The 16,781-nt window shown below is 33.9% G+C and overlaps 1 protein-coding gene across 1 annotated transcript in view; it reads left to right on the forward strand.

The window, feature by feature from the left end:
- chm (lysine acetyltransferase chameau) overlaps nt 1–5,049 on the forward strand; it is a 62,463-nt gene extending 57,414 nt beyond the window's left edge. The window contains exons 11-13 of the mRNA XM_011498140.1: nt 1,795–1,941; nt 2,717–2,823; nt 4,861–5,049. Coding sequence (XP_011496442.1) covers nt 1,795–1,941; nt 2,717–2,823; nt 4,861–4,983 — 377 coding nt within the window. The 3' untranslated portion in view covers nt 4,984–5,049. The remainder of the gene's footprint in view (nt 1–1,794; nt 1,942–2,716; nt 2,824–4,860) is intronic.
- The last annotated feature ends 11,732 nt before the right edge of the window (nt 5,050–16,781 follow it).

Here is a 16,781-nt window from a genome sequence, read left to right on the forward strand (position 1 = left end):
TAGCTTAAAGATTTTTTTTCAACGATAACGTCGATAAGAAGTTTTACCTTTCTTATTTGTTTGTGTGTGTGTGTGTGTGTGTGTGTTTTTTTTTTTTTTTTTTTTGCCCAAATCAACGGCCAATCAATGGCAAAATCGGTTTTGCGACTTTCACGCCCCGTCGAATCTCGTCGTAATAAAGGCAAAATAGGGAAGCTGAATAAGAATAGGAGAGAGCACAAAGAGATGGACAATATTGTGAGAGACGTCATAGGCCGAATGTCGAGTATGAAAGTACCAATTGGCCTCGGGTGGTAATACTCTCTCTCTCTCTCTCTCTCTCTCTCTCTCTCTCTCTCTCTCGAACGCTCAACTTTAACTGTTGACGACGTCGGCCGAGTTTCGATCGAATCCGTGCACATCAAGATGTTTAACCCACGTATAACCTCGTAGAAGACTGTCTTTCGTAGATGACGAGGCGCTCGTCCCTCGCCTCCTGTCAGTCGCAAATTACGTCATTCTCCGATGCCGGAGTACTGGTGCGTGGAAACTGAGACATTCTCGCGCTGCTGGACCGTTTAATTGTAATGGAAAAGCAGCCTCTCGACTCAAAGTTAGGATGTAAGCTCGACGGTGCTAAACAATATGGATCGATAAATTCCTTGATCGTCTAGTTGATTTGCCGAGCGCTCTCATCCTTATATTATTGTCCCTATGAAATTGCTAGAACAATGCGTTTGTATAAATCGTCATTATTTCTTCCTAGACGATCGGTCGAGCACCGAGTGCGTAATAATACGTGACTCGAAAGAGTCAAGGCGGACGGGCAAATTAAAAATATCATTGAATTATTATTAACTTAATTTATTTATTAATGCGTCTTTTCCGTGTCGTTTGTCGAGAAAAAACTACGAGGACATGCGTGAGCTTGAAATTTTGTCGCTCCCACTATCGCTGCCAATGATTTTTGATAAATACTCAACCCCAATGAGTCAGCGAGTCTTTCTCATTTTGTCTTATTATTATTTTGCTTTCGTCAAGTTTTAATTAACGAAGCGAAGCGCGCGCACATGGAAGACGATAAAACAAAAAATTTCAACTTATTTGCTCAATAAGCGACTAAGTTGGTTTTGCGCGTCGTTAGTTTAGTACGAACGAACAGGATAGCCGATGTAATAATGATTTTCGTAGTAATTGTTAGGCGCACCTTTATATCGCGACGATTATACGTACGAAGAGGGACAAAAAAAAAAAAAACGAAAGAAAGGAAAAGAAAAATGTAAAGCAAGCATCCCCGGATGCTTGACCTCCATTAGTCTTTAATTCTTTGTAGTTCCGATTCGATAAGTGATTAATGCGAATAATCGACGATATCGTGAAAGCCCAATAAAATAAATGACGATAACGATATTAGCTTTTACTATAATTTTTAATTACGCCAAAGAAAATGCTCGATCCGAATAATCGTTAAAGCAACCTAATGATAATGTTATTTATAGAGATGCCAATATTATATTCACAGCAATAATAATAAGATGTCATTCGATTGGAAAAATAACGATCCATCGGCTGGCCAATACGGAGTCTCGTAAATCCTCCCATCTTTACTGCACATCGCCTCGTGAATTATTCGTAAATTATTCCCCCAAGGACCTTACTCCATCAATATACATCATCGAATTGTTGCTAATTGCATTATCGAGGGGAGGGAAGAGATCTTACTTTCCTGGCCCAATCAAAATTAATATTAAAATAAAAACTAATTCTTATGTTCTACCTACCGATATAATCAGCCCCTACAATATTCTTTTACAGGCTACTTACTTACGAGGGTCGAGAATAAAATAGGCTCACCGGAAAAGCCCCTCTCGGACCTCGGATTAATCTCCTACCGCAGCTACTGGAAGGATGTGCTGCTGCAGTATCTCTGCAACTTTGGCGGCAAGGAGATTTCCGTAAAGGGTATGTCGAATCAACGCAAACTTGCGTTCCCTCAGCGACTCTATTATCCATTTCTCGGCGACGAGCTGCGAATAATATTCACGATATCGCGAATCTCGCGGCTTTCCTTCTTTTTTCTTTTTTTGCGCGTGCATTATCGCGCGCCGTCGATTATGTCGAATATCGTCGTGCCCTTCCATTGCTTTTCGTAGCTAAATTCAGCGTTGCATAAGCCATAATCGCGGGACTTAAGTTTACGAGAAAATCTCGGTGAATGTTACGAAATGGTCAATCAATCATTTCACTCAATCAAGAATTATCTTTCGCCCGTCTTAATATCGTCGACTTTATTTCATCAACAATAAGCATTTACAAACTATACGATACGCTAGATCCGTGATGTCCCTAATACTCTTAATCATTACTACTATTACTATTATTATAATATCATCGTCATTCCTTATTAATTATCATTATTATCGCTGTTGCTGTTGTTATTATTTCGTTTTATCGTCGTCGTCGTCGTCGTGGTCGTCGTCGTCGTCGTTATTTGCCTTGATATTATTAAAAAAAAACAAAAAGAAAAGAAAAGAAAAGATAAAAAAATATAGTACAATGCCAATTTGTTAGACATTAGCATGTTGTTATTACATGTGGCATTTGCTTTAGTTTTCCAAACTTTAAGCGGGAATAACTACGCGATGATTGCATTAGACGGTATTTTTGGTTTTCATTTTCTTTTCTTTGTTGTCGTGCTCATTATAAAACTATGTTTAATTATCTTCAATATTATTAGATATTAGCAAAGAAATGGCTATCGATTCATCGGATATAGTGAGTACGCTACAAGCCCTGGGAATGATGAAGTATTGGAAGGGAAAGCACATCATACTTAAGAAACAGGTATTCCCTTTCGTCATTAATCTTGTTAATTTGTCTTACTATTAAATATATCTTAATGTAATTTGCATGCCAGCCAATAATAATTTAAACTCCTAAAAACAAGAATAACAATATACGACGGGCACTTATGGACGTATTTAATGTGGTAAGATTTACGTTATTAATTGAAAAAAAAATTTAAGGCCTCTTAATAATAACTAATTGATCAATTTTTCATATTAACTTGGTATTAAATTAAAATTTATTCGAGGGGAATGTTTTTAATTCGAGTCGTCGTTAATATTACATCATTTATTTAACTTCATTATCGAAAATTACTGCCCGGAGTATGCCGTTAATGCGGTAACTAATATCGAAACGAAACATCTGATTAAATAAAATTATCATTAATATCGATCATTTATCGAATTATACTACATTCGCGTTTATTTTATCATCTACTGTTTGGCATTTGTCAATTAATTGTTCAACATATTAATCGTACATTAATTACGCGACGGACGTACTCAATTACGTGTGTTTATAAATTTCTTACCATCCATATGCATATTACTTTAATGCATTAGCATAATAAGCGGTTTTTTCTTTATCTTTTTTTTTTGTTCTCTTTTGTTGTCTTTTGTTGTCTTTGTTTTTTTTTTTTTTTTTTTTTTTTTTTTTTTTTTTTTTTTTTTTTTGTTGTTTTTTCCCTACTAATTAAATAAGGCCAGAAGGATCGTGCTAATGAATGTTCGGGCTGAAAGCAATTCGACGACTGTAGAAATGATTTTATCTTTTTTCTTAAATTTAGACGCTCGATATAAGCAAAAGCAACGTTACGTAACTTTCTCAGATTAAAAATGGCGCGAATAGATGCTTAAGCCAATGCTTTAATCGCGAGCGCATACTTGCAAACAATGAAATTCGTCATTCTGTTGGATGCCAGAAATGCATGCCACACGGCAGTCCTTTCGCGCCCTCTTCAATCACACGATAAAAATACATACATTTTGCAAATTTTCCACCCTCATTAATTATCCCTCGTAAGCTAACCATATAAAATATCCCCATCAAATGAAAATTGTATTTCAATAATATCATAATGCTAGTTTGGCAGTTGACTAATATATCTGGCTTAATTAATTTAATCGACCAAACAGCTTCAAATTCGCTCGCTCGCCTAGTTCGCGATATTTCATTGAATATTTTATGTTTGCTTTATAAATTCGTGGGGATTATTACTCAATGGGGTGACGCGCGGCGATACATTGAATATTATCGATTAATTTTCAATCTGCCTAGACATAAGTTTTAATGTTTTTGAGCGGGACGCAGCGTTAATTGAGATTGTCAGGCATTCTCAAAGAATTTATAATTTATAATAATTTTGAAATCGCGATAATATCGCCGAATTCGCACCTGTAATGAAACCCTTAATTGCCGGGTTGGGGCGGCGGGGCGGCGGGGCGGCGGGGCGGCGGGGCGGCGGGGCGGCGGAGCGGCGGCGGGGGTAGTGAGTGAGTAGAGAGTAGAGAGTAGAGAGTAGAGATGGGGATACTTGAAAATGTCTCCAATTACTTTTCGACTTGGACGCACTCGATTTGATATTTCGAATGCACGTGGATGCACGCGCGCGTACATTTAAAATTACATTCGAAATTCATTACGGTAAAAGCTAATGACACGCCGCCGGGTAAGGGTAAATAAAGAGTAGCCTATGAAATATCGACGGTAGCTTTTTGCTCGATTATTCGGAAAACGTTAATGGAAGGGGTGCAGTGTGCGCGTCAAAAGTGCTTGCAAGTTATCAAAGTAGCGCAACGTGATAAATCGAATGAAATTCGGAGCATTCGTGAGCATTTCGAGCGGTATATATATATATATATAGAGAGAGAGAGAGAGAGAGCAGAGAGAGCAGAGAGAGCAGAGAGAGCAGAGGGGGGGGGGGTGACATGTGGGTTATTGGAGTTGGCGGTTGGGGATTTGGGAGGAGGAGCGTGTTAAAAAGTTGCTAAATAAAGAGAGAGAACTGACCGGAGCGAATGACAATGATCGCAGGACGTGATCGACGACTACAAGGAGAGGGTGAAGCGGCGCGGCGCCGTCTACAAGGAAATCGATCCGGAGTGCCTCAAGTGGAGCCCTTTCCAGCCGCCCAAGACGCCCTCTGCCTCGAGCTGAAGTCCTGGGCGCGCGCGAGCTGAGCAGCGCGTCTTCCGCCGGCTCGTCGCCGCCTCCGCCTTCGCCTCCGCCTCCACCTCCACCTCCGCCTCCGCCATCGTCACCGCCACCGCCATCGCCACCGCCAATGTCCCGGTGAAGCCTCGGCCGGCGGAACTCGCGGCGAAGCTCCCGGCGCGCCGGGATTCATCCAGCACGCGTCGTCGCTGAAGAGGGCGCGGCATCCCGAGCCCCGGCGAGCAGCGGAACCAAGCCCGGTACCGCCGAACGATCCAAGCAGCCCCCCCTACTTTAACGGGGCATCCTCGTCAACCTCTCACCGATCAACGTCTGCACCGGGCAATCGGCTCGCGCGAGTTTAGTATAATCCCTTACTAAACCCAGCGGCTCACCACTACTAGATAGACTTAAATTTAAGTAAATTTTACTTAACCTCAAGCAGGGTCCGATCAGGCCCAGATTTTAATGCAATTGTTTATGTTTTGTATCTGCTCGGTACGATGATCGTACCGGCTAAACGAATTCATTGTTAAATTGTCTCGCCCCGAGTTGGAACGGATGTTTAACCGATTCGAGATGAGTTGCACTGTACATATAAGGCGTTGTCGGCTCGAGCCAGAATTTTTAGCGAACGGCAAGTCGGTCCCGAGTCCCGTATTAACACCCGCTCCAACGTAGTCACGAGCCCTCTTCGCTGTCTCCTCCCACCCACCCCTCAATATGAAAATTTCGTTCCAAGGAGTTTATTGAGTGTCCAATGGCTGCAACTCGATCGTCCATTCGCTCGATAAATAGCGAATTTGTCGCGTACGCTCGGGTCAGTCAATGGTTAAGCTCCTTCGGAAGGAAATGGCCGTTTCCGCTAAATCATCAAGTAGCTCAACGATGACTATTGAAAGTAAACGAAATATCACTTTCCCAAGCAATAATACGTATTATTAATACCAGCTCGACGGGAGTTTTGGAGTGAAATTGTGAAGCCGCGAAGGAATTCGTTAGATTCTCGAATTTGTGGTCTTAAATTCTTGAATTTGTGGCGAATTTCTCGCCCCCCCCCCCCCCCCCCCACAACTCCCAACCTCCACCTCCTCCAACCTCCACCACCTCCAATCTCCACCCCCCCACCCCACCCCATTATTAGTCGTCGCGCACTTACGATTACTTGCGTAAGGCGCAAGTTTTAGTCAATTTTAGAGTTTAGACCGCGACAACTAAAACGATAGTATCGAGACTATTTTTTTACTCTAGTCGGAGAAAATAATCGTTGGTCTTGTTAGCCGGCCCTCTTCGATAATGCAAAGTACTTGACGGTTAATTGAAATTTTAATGGACAATCTATTTTATTGCTTTTGCTCTCGAACGATTGTCAGCAGATTTTCTAAGCACACTCGAGGTGACTGGACATTGATTTGACGACATTAGTGAGATTATATATTTATTAAACATTTCACTCCAAAAGTAAGAGCATCGTTTTTCAGTGAAGAGTTTGTAGGTTTTGTAAAGCATCAGGATGTATAAGAAAATTTTTAAGGTTATACATATTTTCCTAAATTACGTGTACGAGATTTATAAAATTTTTTTTTTTTTTTTTTTTTTTTTTTTTTTTTTTTTTTTTTTTTTTTTTTTTAAGGGGAGGCCGATTGTATTTTCTTTTCTTCTTTTCGCAAGTAAGCTCGCTTTCAACATTGGAAAATATTCGTTGATTTCCTAAGAGAATTTACGGCCTGGTAATGCATATTTCGACTTGCATCGCTTTATCACCGTAAATAAAAAGGTTTTTCCGTTTAGTTTCTTAACCATAAGACCCTAACTCTTCTACCTACAAGGGTGGAAATTTTTCATTACCTTATAATCGAATTAAGCCCGTCCGTTTTAGTATGCATGCATTTATTGATTACATAAGCAATTATTGCCTTACACAAAATATAATCGGACGTGCTCGATGTTTATGTTATAACTGTCAATTATGCTGATAAATAATATATCGATAATTAAAAAGCACGTGGTTTAGCATAATCGTAATGCAAGTACAATTTAACAATTTGATATAATTAATTAAGCTCTTGCTTCTATAAATTAACAAAATAAAAAATATATTGGTAAAATTATTGTTTCGTAATCTACAAAACAATAAATTTGCTCTTTATTTATCTCCCTTTTTGCTTCTACTTCTTCTTCTTCTTCTTCTTCTTCTTCATCTTCGTCTTCGTCTTCATCTAATTATGAGAGCATGTTATACTTAAATTAAAGGACTTGTAAAGAAAGTAAAGAAAAATATCCACCTAAATGAAGTAACTACAGAACCGAAACTAAATAGATGTGTATTTATTATGTTATGTAAAAAATAAGAATAGTGCAATGTTAAACTTTTATTATAAGAATATATTAAGATGATAATTATAAAAATACTAATTTATTTAAAATATTTTTTACCAATAAATAGCAATTTATTTTTATAGCAAATGCTTACTTTAAATGAGAATAATATACTAACAAAATTATTTTATTTATGGTTTATTTACATAGTATTTATTTTGAAATATTATTATAGAAAACTTTTATTCTCTAATTAGCTTCGGTTTGCTGTAGCTCCGGTTTTGTTACTTTTATTCCTTTTTCCTTTATTATTTTTTTTTTCATTTTTCTGCTTTATTTCTGTTTTTTTTTTTTTTTTTTTTTTTGCGAATGTGCATCGATTTTAACGATAATCGAATTTCCTTCCACTGACTGAGTTAATCATGGTATTGTAATTTTGTTTTAATTCGCGACATTTTGTATCGTCGTGAAAATTCTTGTACATTATTATTATTATAAATTTTTTTTGTAAATTGTGAAATGTTATATATCGACTGAGAGATAAACGTTTTAGTGTGTGATTTTTTTGTATTTTTTTGAGGTTGTAAGGTCTTATGATTGGAAGAATATCGTTCAGAGTGATCTGTCAGCGAAGAGACGATCGTTAAGTACAAACAAACAACGTTTTCAACTGTAATTATACATGTATATGCTCGTGTGCGTGCGCGTGTGCGTTTCTGTACGTATGTATGTGTGTGTGCATCAGTATATATATATATATATATATATATATATATATATATATATATGCGTATATGTATATGTGAGTTATGTATGAGCGCGCGCTTGTATTTTGTGTGTCTATATATGTATATATGTATATATATATGTATATATATATATATATATATATATATGCGCATGGATGTATATATGTGTATGTATGTATGTATTTTAATCGATAAAGATATTTAAGTAATTTGCTACCATAACGAATTTATACTTAGCAATTAATACTGTATTATGAATGAAAATAGTGATTACAATGAAGAATTATTCAAGATGTTTTGTATACCTTTCCTTTTATATTTTTCTATTTTGTAATGTTTGAATTGTTTTCCATGCAGCGACGATTTTACTTACTAATAAATCTCTTTTATTTCTCAAATTCGAGCTTAAGTTTGTTACAAATTTAATAAAACAATATTTGCATTAAAAACATATATTTTATCATTAAATTATTGAAATAGATTGAAGCAGATTATCGGAGAATTTAACACCAGAATGATTTGTACAATTTTATAAAATTAACAGACGCTTATAGTAGAGGAAAAACAATTTTAAAATTATGTTAATACACAAGTTTTATTGTCTTATCCTAAATATTCGCACGTACTAACAATAATACCCACTTATCATATTATTTGACCATATCTCTTCACATTTAATCTCTAAATATTAACGTTAAAATGCAATTATCTTAAATACAGATGCAAAGATAAATATAATTTCATTGAATTTTATGCACAATTATAATTGTACTGAATTGAAAACAAAAAATAAAATAAGAAGAAGAAAAAAAGAAGAAGAAAAAGGCGACATTTGTTTATAAAATTAAATTTATTTATGAGAAAGCATCTTTATATCGATAAAAGCATAAAAGTAAGATGAAATATGAATTTAACTTTTTAAAAATTGAGCAATTATTGAAATTTTTATTAAATATTTAGATGTAGAATATAAAAAATCAGCCTTTTAAAAATGAAACTTTTGAGCGAATCTCTTGACGTGTTGAGAAATTGATTTTCACGAAAATTTATCAATACAATGTAAATATATTTTAATAATCCACGATATTTCAATATGATGAAATTAATCCTTTAAATTTGCTTAATATTACTATGTCACTAGTTTTTTAATTTATTTATTTTGTTGTTGTTGTTGTTGTTGTTGTTGTTGTTGTTTTTTTTTTTTTTTAATAAAATGATCGATCGCATCGTGGTTTATTTCAACCCGTCATTCAAATTATTTTAACTCTTTTAACGTAACAACTAATACATTAGCGGTGCAAACAAAACAAAAATAATAATCATTTAGGCGAATTGGCCTTGCGTTATCTATTCCAAGACTTATCATCGTTAAATATACTCATCCTCACATTCATAATAATGAATTTGCATAAAATTTGGATGAATACCTCCCGATTTCATCGGCAGTGCGAGTAATTTAATTATTAATTATACTTCGTATTCATCGTAAACTTGTTTTATTTACAACTTTGACGCAAATATTCGTATCGGAAGTTTTTTTTTTCTTTTTCTTTTTCTACTTCAAATGGTTATGTTAAAATATATTTGTAGCGAAAGATGCAATAACGTCAATAACATAAAACTTTTATAACAATTAAAGTCAGAAAAACAGTCAGAGCAATCGATATTTTGGATACTCGATTAAAATGAATGTTTAAGAAATGAATTTGTTACGATAAGACCAAGTGACGAAGCTTTATCAAGGCCAATCTAAGTACGCGGATGTCTGACATGAATAACTGCACAATTATCGAATCGAATTTCTTTTTCTATGCACATGTGTTTTAACGAAAGTGCACACCGATATGTATACATACTGTCATAATTCATCGAATATTTTACGAAATAATGTTACGAAAATAAAGTCTTATTGAAAAAAAAAAAAAAAAAAAAAAAAAAAAAAAAAAATAGTTTGTATAATATATTCTTATTACCACAACCAATATTTCATTTTATTTTGGCGATTTATTCATCTTATACCTTGGCGTTTTAAAATTTTTAATTTGAAGAGCAAACAACCACAAGTTGATTTAATTATTGCATATTGTGTCTCAATGTGCTTTAATTAATATCCAAACAACTAATAGGGCTCGAACGAGATATATAATTATATTTAATTATATGAATTTTACGAGTACTTATTTTGTAAAATTGTGCATTAACAATACGCCCGATGAAGTTCACAGTAAACAAACAATATTTCCTTTATTGCCGAGGAAACAAAAGTGAACGCAAATGATGATAAAGATATAAATTAAAAATTTATTATCAGATTGAATAAATACATTTGTCTAATATTTGAATCCAAATGCTTTTATTTAGATATTAGTATTAATTCCGTATGAAATAGAATTAACGGATAATAAAAAGTATATAATTTAAATTTTTCTTTCCTTTAGTTTAACTTTTAGAGTTATTTTAAAGAGAGTTGAGAGAGAGAGTTGAGAGAGAGAGAGAGAGAGAGAGAGAGAGAGAGAGAGAGAGAAAAGAAACTTGACGACGTATAGATAATGAATACACTACGTTGATTTACGCACTTCAATTAAAATTAATTTTCAAGTCTACGTCTAATGTGTAACGCGTGCGTGTTTATAAATCAATACTTTTACATTATCTACATACCGTCGTCGAAAATTATTTGTAAATTGAAAAGTCTCTGGATACATCTGCCCATCATTATTTATAAGTGTAGATTTAAAAATGTCAGTCTATCGTCACAAAAGAGATACGATTGCACAACAAAGTTTTAAGAATAAAATTAAACTATTAAAAGCACTACTTTAACTTACTCATTTAACGAAAAACATCATCAACGTATAACAATTGATAGTCACTGGGATTATAAGCTCCATTAGAAATAAAACAATTTTCATTTTCTTTTATGTTTAATGTTTATTCATCATTTAATTTGCATAAAAATTTTATCTACAATCTTCAATTTCAATAGCGACAGTTCTTTTCTATCCATCCAAGTGCATAGTTTCAAAAGTAAATACGTGTGCATTAATGTTTAAAAAAAAAAAAATTGTAATGAAAATTATTATTAATGAAAGGTGCTCGATTTACGGAAATGTATCGTCAAAACTATTAAATATTTATGCTATTTTTGAATAAATGATTGACGTAGACATTTTAAGGATTAAATCTCTGATTTTTTTTTTCTTCTACTCATTATTTATCATGAAATTAATTGAATTATTGGCAATAGGTACAAAGTCATGTAAAAATCATATTCTCCTCATATCTCTTAATTGAAATTGATAATTAAATAGGAAACAAATAGGAAGATACCAACGCCTTATACGTATAATAATTTTCTTGTAAAAAATATGCTGAGAGCATGATTTATTATAATTGCGATGCAATTTTCTGAATAGAAAGTTAGTTTTAAATATTTTGACTAACATTATATAAACAATATGGTAAATTGAAAGAATTGTATCGTTGCGTTAGCTTTTAACGTTTTAAGAATTAATGCATTCGTGTAACATTTATCGTTGTCAATTATTTACGACACAACTCTTTGTATAATTAATGTTTACCTATATATATATATATATATATATATATATATATATATTTATATATATGCCTTTTTAACTGTAATCACGAATAGAATTATGAATGTCGTTGTTAACGTGTACATATTGTATAGCAGATTAATGATTATATACATTTGATAATGCATCATCTTCATGATATTCCAAGGAAGAAAAATTGTTTGTTGAAAATGCTTTTCTATACTTTGAAAATAATTTGTTTATTAATGTCCGGCAAAGCTTCTTACAAAATAGTTCAATAAATTTATTGAAAATTATAATCCGACGTGCGTCGCACCGTATATAATTAAATTAATCCATTTACCAAGTGCGCCATTAATATAATCAACCTTGCATAAACAATTCGATCCTGTCCAATTGTTAAGTCTATAAACATTAAACATTGTTCGTGCCGGTAATGTCAATTTTAAGCAAGCAGCACTGATTTATAGGTGCATTTTCACTTAACCGATAATATAATTTATAGATATTGCATATTTCAATGTGTTGCTCTTCCCATTACTGACTCGTAACGTTCATCTCACTGCTCTCGAAGCAGCTTATGGTTCTATTTATTACATACCATTATCCTGTTAGATATGCATCATAATATGGAAATTTACAATGTTAATAAAAAGGAGTTCCGAGGCTATTGTCCGAATATAAAAGTTTAGCAGCGGTATGAATTCGGTCAGGCACTCGGTAATTAACCTTACAATGAGACTCCACAATTTTCTATTCCTTAACTATCATACGATATTAGATTTCCGCTCTTAATACTCGAGCTCCTAAACATGATAATATCTCGTCCGATAAATAAGGAAAATGTCAATTGAAATAATATATATATATATATATATATATATATATATATATATATAAATATAGAATTACGTCGATTATTCATATAAATTATATGAGAATCAAAGACGACTTTCACTTTTACCGAACAATTAATATAATCCTCTCTGCAATCTCTCACTATGTATGTAAATCATTTATTACATCTGCAAAAAGTAAATTTTAATTCAATTTTATTTCTTGAATTAATCCAACTTAGCTCATCTGGACTGGATTCTCCTTTAATCGAATGAAGCTTGGTGGCAGTGGTGTCGGAGGGAGATGGGGATGGGGAGGGCGATGGGGGGGGGGGGAGGAGGGGGGGGGGCAAGTCAATTCGCTATTCGTTAAATTTTGCACCTATCTTTCGTGCATAATTATCGCCGAGAATCTCAAAGGATCTTTAACATCGATATTAAGGATAAATAAAGGATACAAGATATCAAATATGAAAACTGCGGACGGTCATCTGCACATTTTCTAATTGATTGCATATAAAATTCCAAATATAATCATGACCGTTCCCATTATTCTATTAATGGTGAATTCGTAAAAATCTTTGTTTCTTAGCTTTGTTACGTCAAAGTCGTAATTATCGACGAATAATCAATATCTAATGAAAATTGAACTAGTTGAATCGCTAAATTACATTATTAAAAGACATTGTATTGACAACAAATTAAACACTTGGATTACCGAAAGCCCGTAATTTTAATAATACACATAACACACGATTGCTAAAACGTACAAATAGAATTAGCATATATTATTTATACGACCATATGCTCATAAATACGCGTAAATAATGCTTGTCAAATTTAATATAAAGACAGATCGATAGATCGTTAGATATTAATGAGATATCGATGAGTATGTTATATGGATGAGCTGGGTATAGTCTAATTTACTTAATACAACTTAAAACCTAGAATTATCTTGTCAATATCATTCAAATTGTCAATAATTTTATAATTTTCCCAATAGATTGCTAATTACATGGCATTGTCATTGTATGAGCACAAATTGTCGCAATCGATTATTATAAATAAAGTGAGATTAAAAGATCACGGATAAAATGATATATATATATATATATATATATATATATATAGACACGAACTATATACATAATTATTTTATTTATATATAATTATGTATATAGTTCGTGTCTAATAATTTGTGCGAAAAAGAAAAAACAATCCATGTAAATAACATTGACACAAGCAGATTTATTCCTTTAATTTTACTAGTATTTTTTCACTACTAATAATAGCACTAGTAAATAGTGAAGAATATTCAATGTTTAAATTCGTTGTTACAGAAATATAAAATCCGACGAGTGATTAAATAAATAATAAACAATGGCTAGAGACATTGAAGGAAAAGTTAGTGGAAAATATTTACATTTGACGTGACATGATACGGATAGCAGAATTTGTATACGTTCGTCACAATGTAGGCAGAATCTTTTTCTCTCTCTTTCTTTTGAAACAAGCAAATACAGATGCAACTCCCGCCAGCTTAGGACAGAAATGGACAGAAAGTAAGGCTAGAACATAAAATAAATAATTGTTGGGAGTTCCAGTCACCCGGAGGTCGAGAGACCAAGATGATTGGATTAGACTATATTCGTCTAATTTTACTGGTGTCAATTCAGTATTCAAGACAATTAGTTTTCGTGCTATTTATTAAATTTTTCAATTATAAAAATACACAAATATTATTCTAAGATGTTATTGAGATTTTATGAGATTTGCCGTTCCTTAGTGGTTTTCATTTGGAGATGGTGTACACTGCAAGTCGTGATTCATGGTTCTGGATCTCCGGGTCCTCTTGCCTTAGTGCGCTTGGTAGAATTGCTACACTGAGAAGCTCAAAAGGGCGTAAATCCATGACACCCCTTGTATAGAGCCAGGAGGGTATGGTACATTAGGTACGAGGCTCCTCTTGACGACGATATATTGACTTAATAGCTCAGCGGACCACTCGCAAAATGCCCAAGCACCTCGTCCGGAGAGTGGGCTGGCCCTTTGCAATATAGCGTGTGCCTCCTCTTAGTTGACTCAAGCAAGAATGCTCCTCGTGGCGTCTGTCTCTCTCGCACACCTTCAGCCGTTCGCGGGAGCTTTACGATCGTATAGTGCCTATCGCGGCTGGTACACTCGCTCGCGCCATCAGTGCCGTACGAGGCTGGCGCGCACCCGCTTTCAATATTTGCTTTCTCTTTAGATTTTGATAGAAATCCATTGTCTCTTACCGCTATAAGGCGGAGTTTAGTTGCCCCGTTGATTAATAACTGATAACTGATTGATTGTGAAGCTTACAGTGAGCCTAAAAAGAGCCTAAAAAGCCCTTTGAGTACGCCCACGAAAAACCGAAGGCTTAGTCCTTCGGTGGCGGCTCTGTATCGAGATAAATCGACTATTCCATGGTGGTAGTGCTATGGCAGACCATGATACGTGACATGGCTCACCTTGAGTCTTCATCGAGAGAGATTCACTAAGAGAGCGGCTAGACTTGTTGGGCGCGTCCTTTAAATATGCGCACGGCAGATTAATTAGCTGGCGACAATGCATAGGTGTGTTGCTATGCCGAAAGTCTTGAATGACGTCAGAGTCAAAGCTCTGGAACGTTCGAGAATTGTAGGGAAGCAAGCTTTAGACGGTTGGACAGTGCTGACCGTCGTTGCTATGCGCTGACTAGATAAACATTACAGGACGTTCGCAAGCGAAGGCATTCAAATCATCGAGAATTTTCAACGTCAACGTCTACGATTTTCCGAGCTAGAGCGATTACAAATGTCGGACTAACAAAAATAAAATAGAAACAAAAATCCTAGTCTTTTCTCCTTGGTTAGAGTATAACAGACGAATCAACAAAATAATGGCTGATTTGAAAAATATTTCCATAACTTTTATACCGAGAAAATGCTCGTTTTATCATAAAGCCGTTTAAGGATGGAGAATTGCTACATTAGATTAATAGTTGGTTAAGAACATTTTTTATCGTCAAATTTTGTGATTTCAAAGTGATGAAATTTTTTGAAATGCTGTTACGTGGAATTTACTTTTGTTGTGACTGGGCACTTAAGTGACAAAATTATCAATGACTTTGAATGATAATAATATTCTTGCTCGACAAACGACTACTACTACCTACATATCCTACATATCCGCCAATATGCAAATTTAAAAGAATAAACAAATCGATAATTCCTGACAAAATTTCATGACAATTTTTTGACATATTTTTATCATTATTATAATAAACGATAGATTTTGTTATGAATGTGTTGCTGAATTAAGAAATATAATATTTAATTTACAATATTCCATAAATGGAAGATTGTGGGGGGGGGGGGCGTATTATCATTAATTATATATTTTACACATTTATTCTTTATTTACACATAATTACTTTATACTTACACATATTTATTATACATGCATTGACTGTAAAAAGGATAAGCAATATTTTTTAATATAAAAAATAATTCCTGATGAATTAATGATTAATTAACATTTAGAAATAGTATGCCATTTTCACTTTTACATAAAATTAATGTTTAACTTCACCGAGGTTATTTATTTAATTGAAACTAATTGTAGTCTTTGAACGGTAATGAAATAAAAATAAAAGTTTTTTTTTTTTTTTTTTTTTTTTGAATTTTATATTTTTATGCTCTGCAGTTATTATTATTATAAGATGGTATTTCATCGTAATGATATAAGACCTGCAATGGTATTTCAAATCGCTGTCTCACCAATACATAAGACGATTCCCCAAGGATTGTCGCCAAGTGACAGACACATCGTTTCATCTCCTAAAGACTTTTTATGCGCGAGAAGAAGCACATTGACATTGAAAAATTGTGTTGAGATAAAAAGAAAGCATTTTCGATTTTCACACGCACACGTTTTTAAGTTGTTAATATTGGACGAGAAACTTTTTGTAGATAAACTTTGGAAATATTGAAATGTATGTTATTTTATATTTATCGATACTTATCGACATCCTAACATGTCACTTATTATATCAAATGCTGTGTCATAAATATTTAATATTTCTGTTAGGCAAAATAAAAAATGCAATCCTTTAACAATAATGCAAAAGAATTTTGTAGAATTTCAAGTTTTTGTTATCATCGTCGTCGTCGTCGTCGTCGTCGTCGTCGTCGTCGTCTTCGTCGTCGTCGCCGTCGCCGTCATCATCATCATCATCATCATCATCATCATCATCATCATCATCATCATTATTATTATTATTATTATTATAAAAATGCGAGTAATTTCTCAAAAAGTATTAATCGATTTTA

Source organism: Ceratosolen solmsi, unplaced genomic scaffold (genome assembly GCF_000503995.2).
Source record: "Ceratosolen solmsi marchali unplaced genomic scaffold, CerSol_1.0 scaffold14, whole genome shotgun sequence".
Taxonomy (NCBI): Eukaryota; Metazoa; Arthropoda; class Insecta; order Hymenoptera; family Agaonidae; genus Ceratosolen; species Ceratosolen solmsi.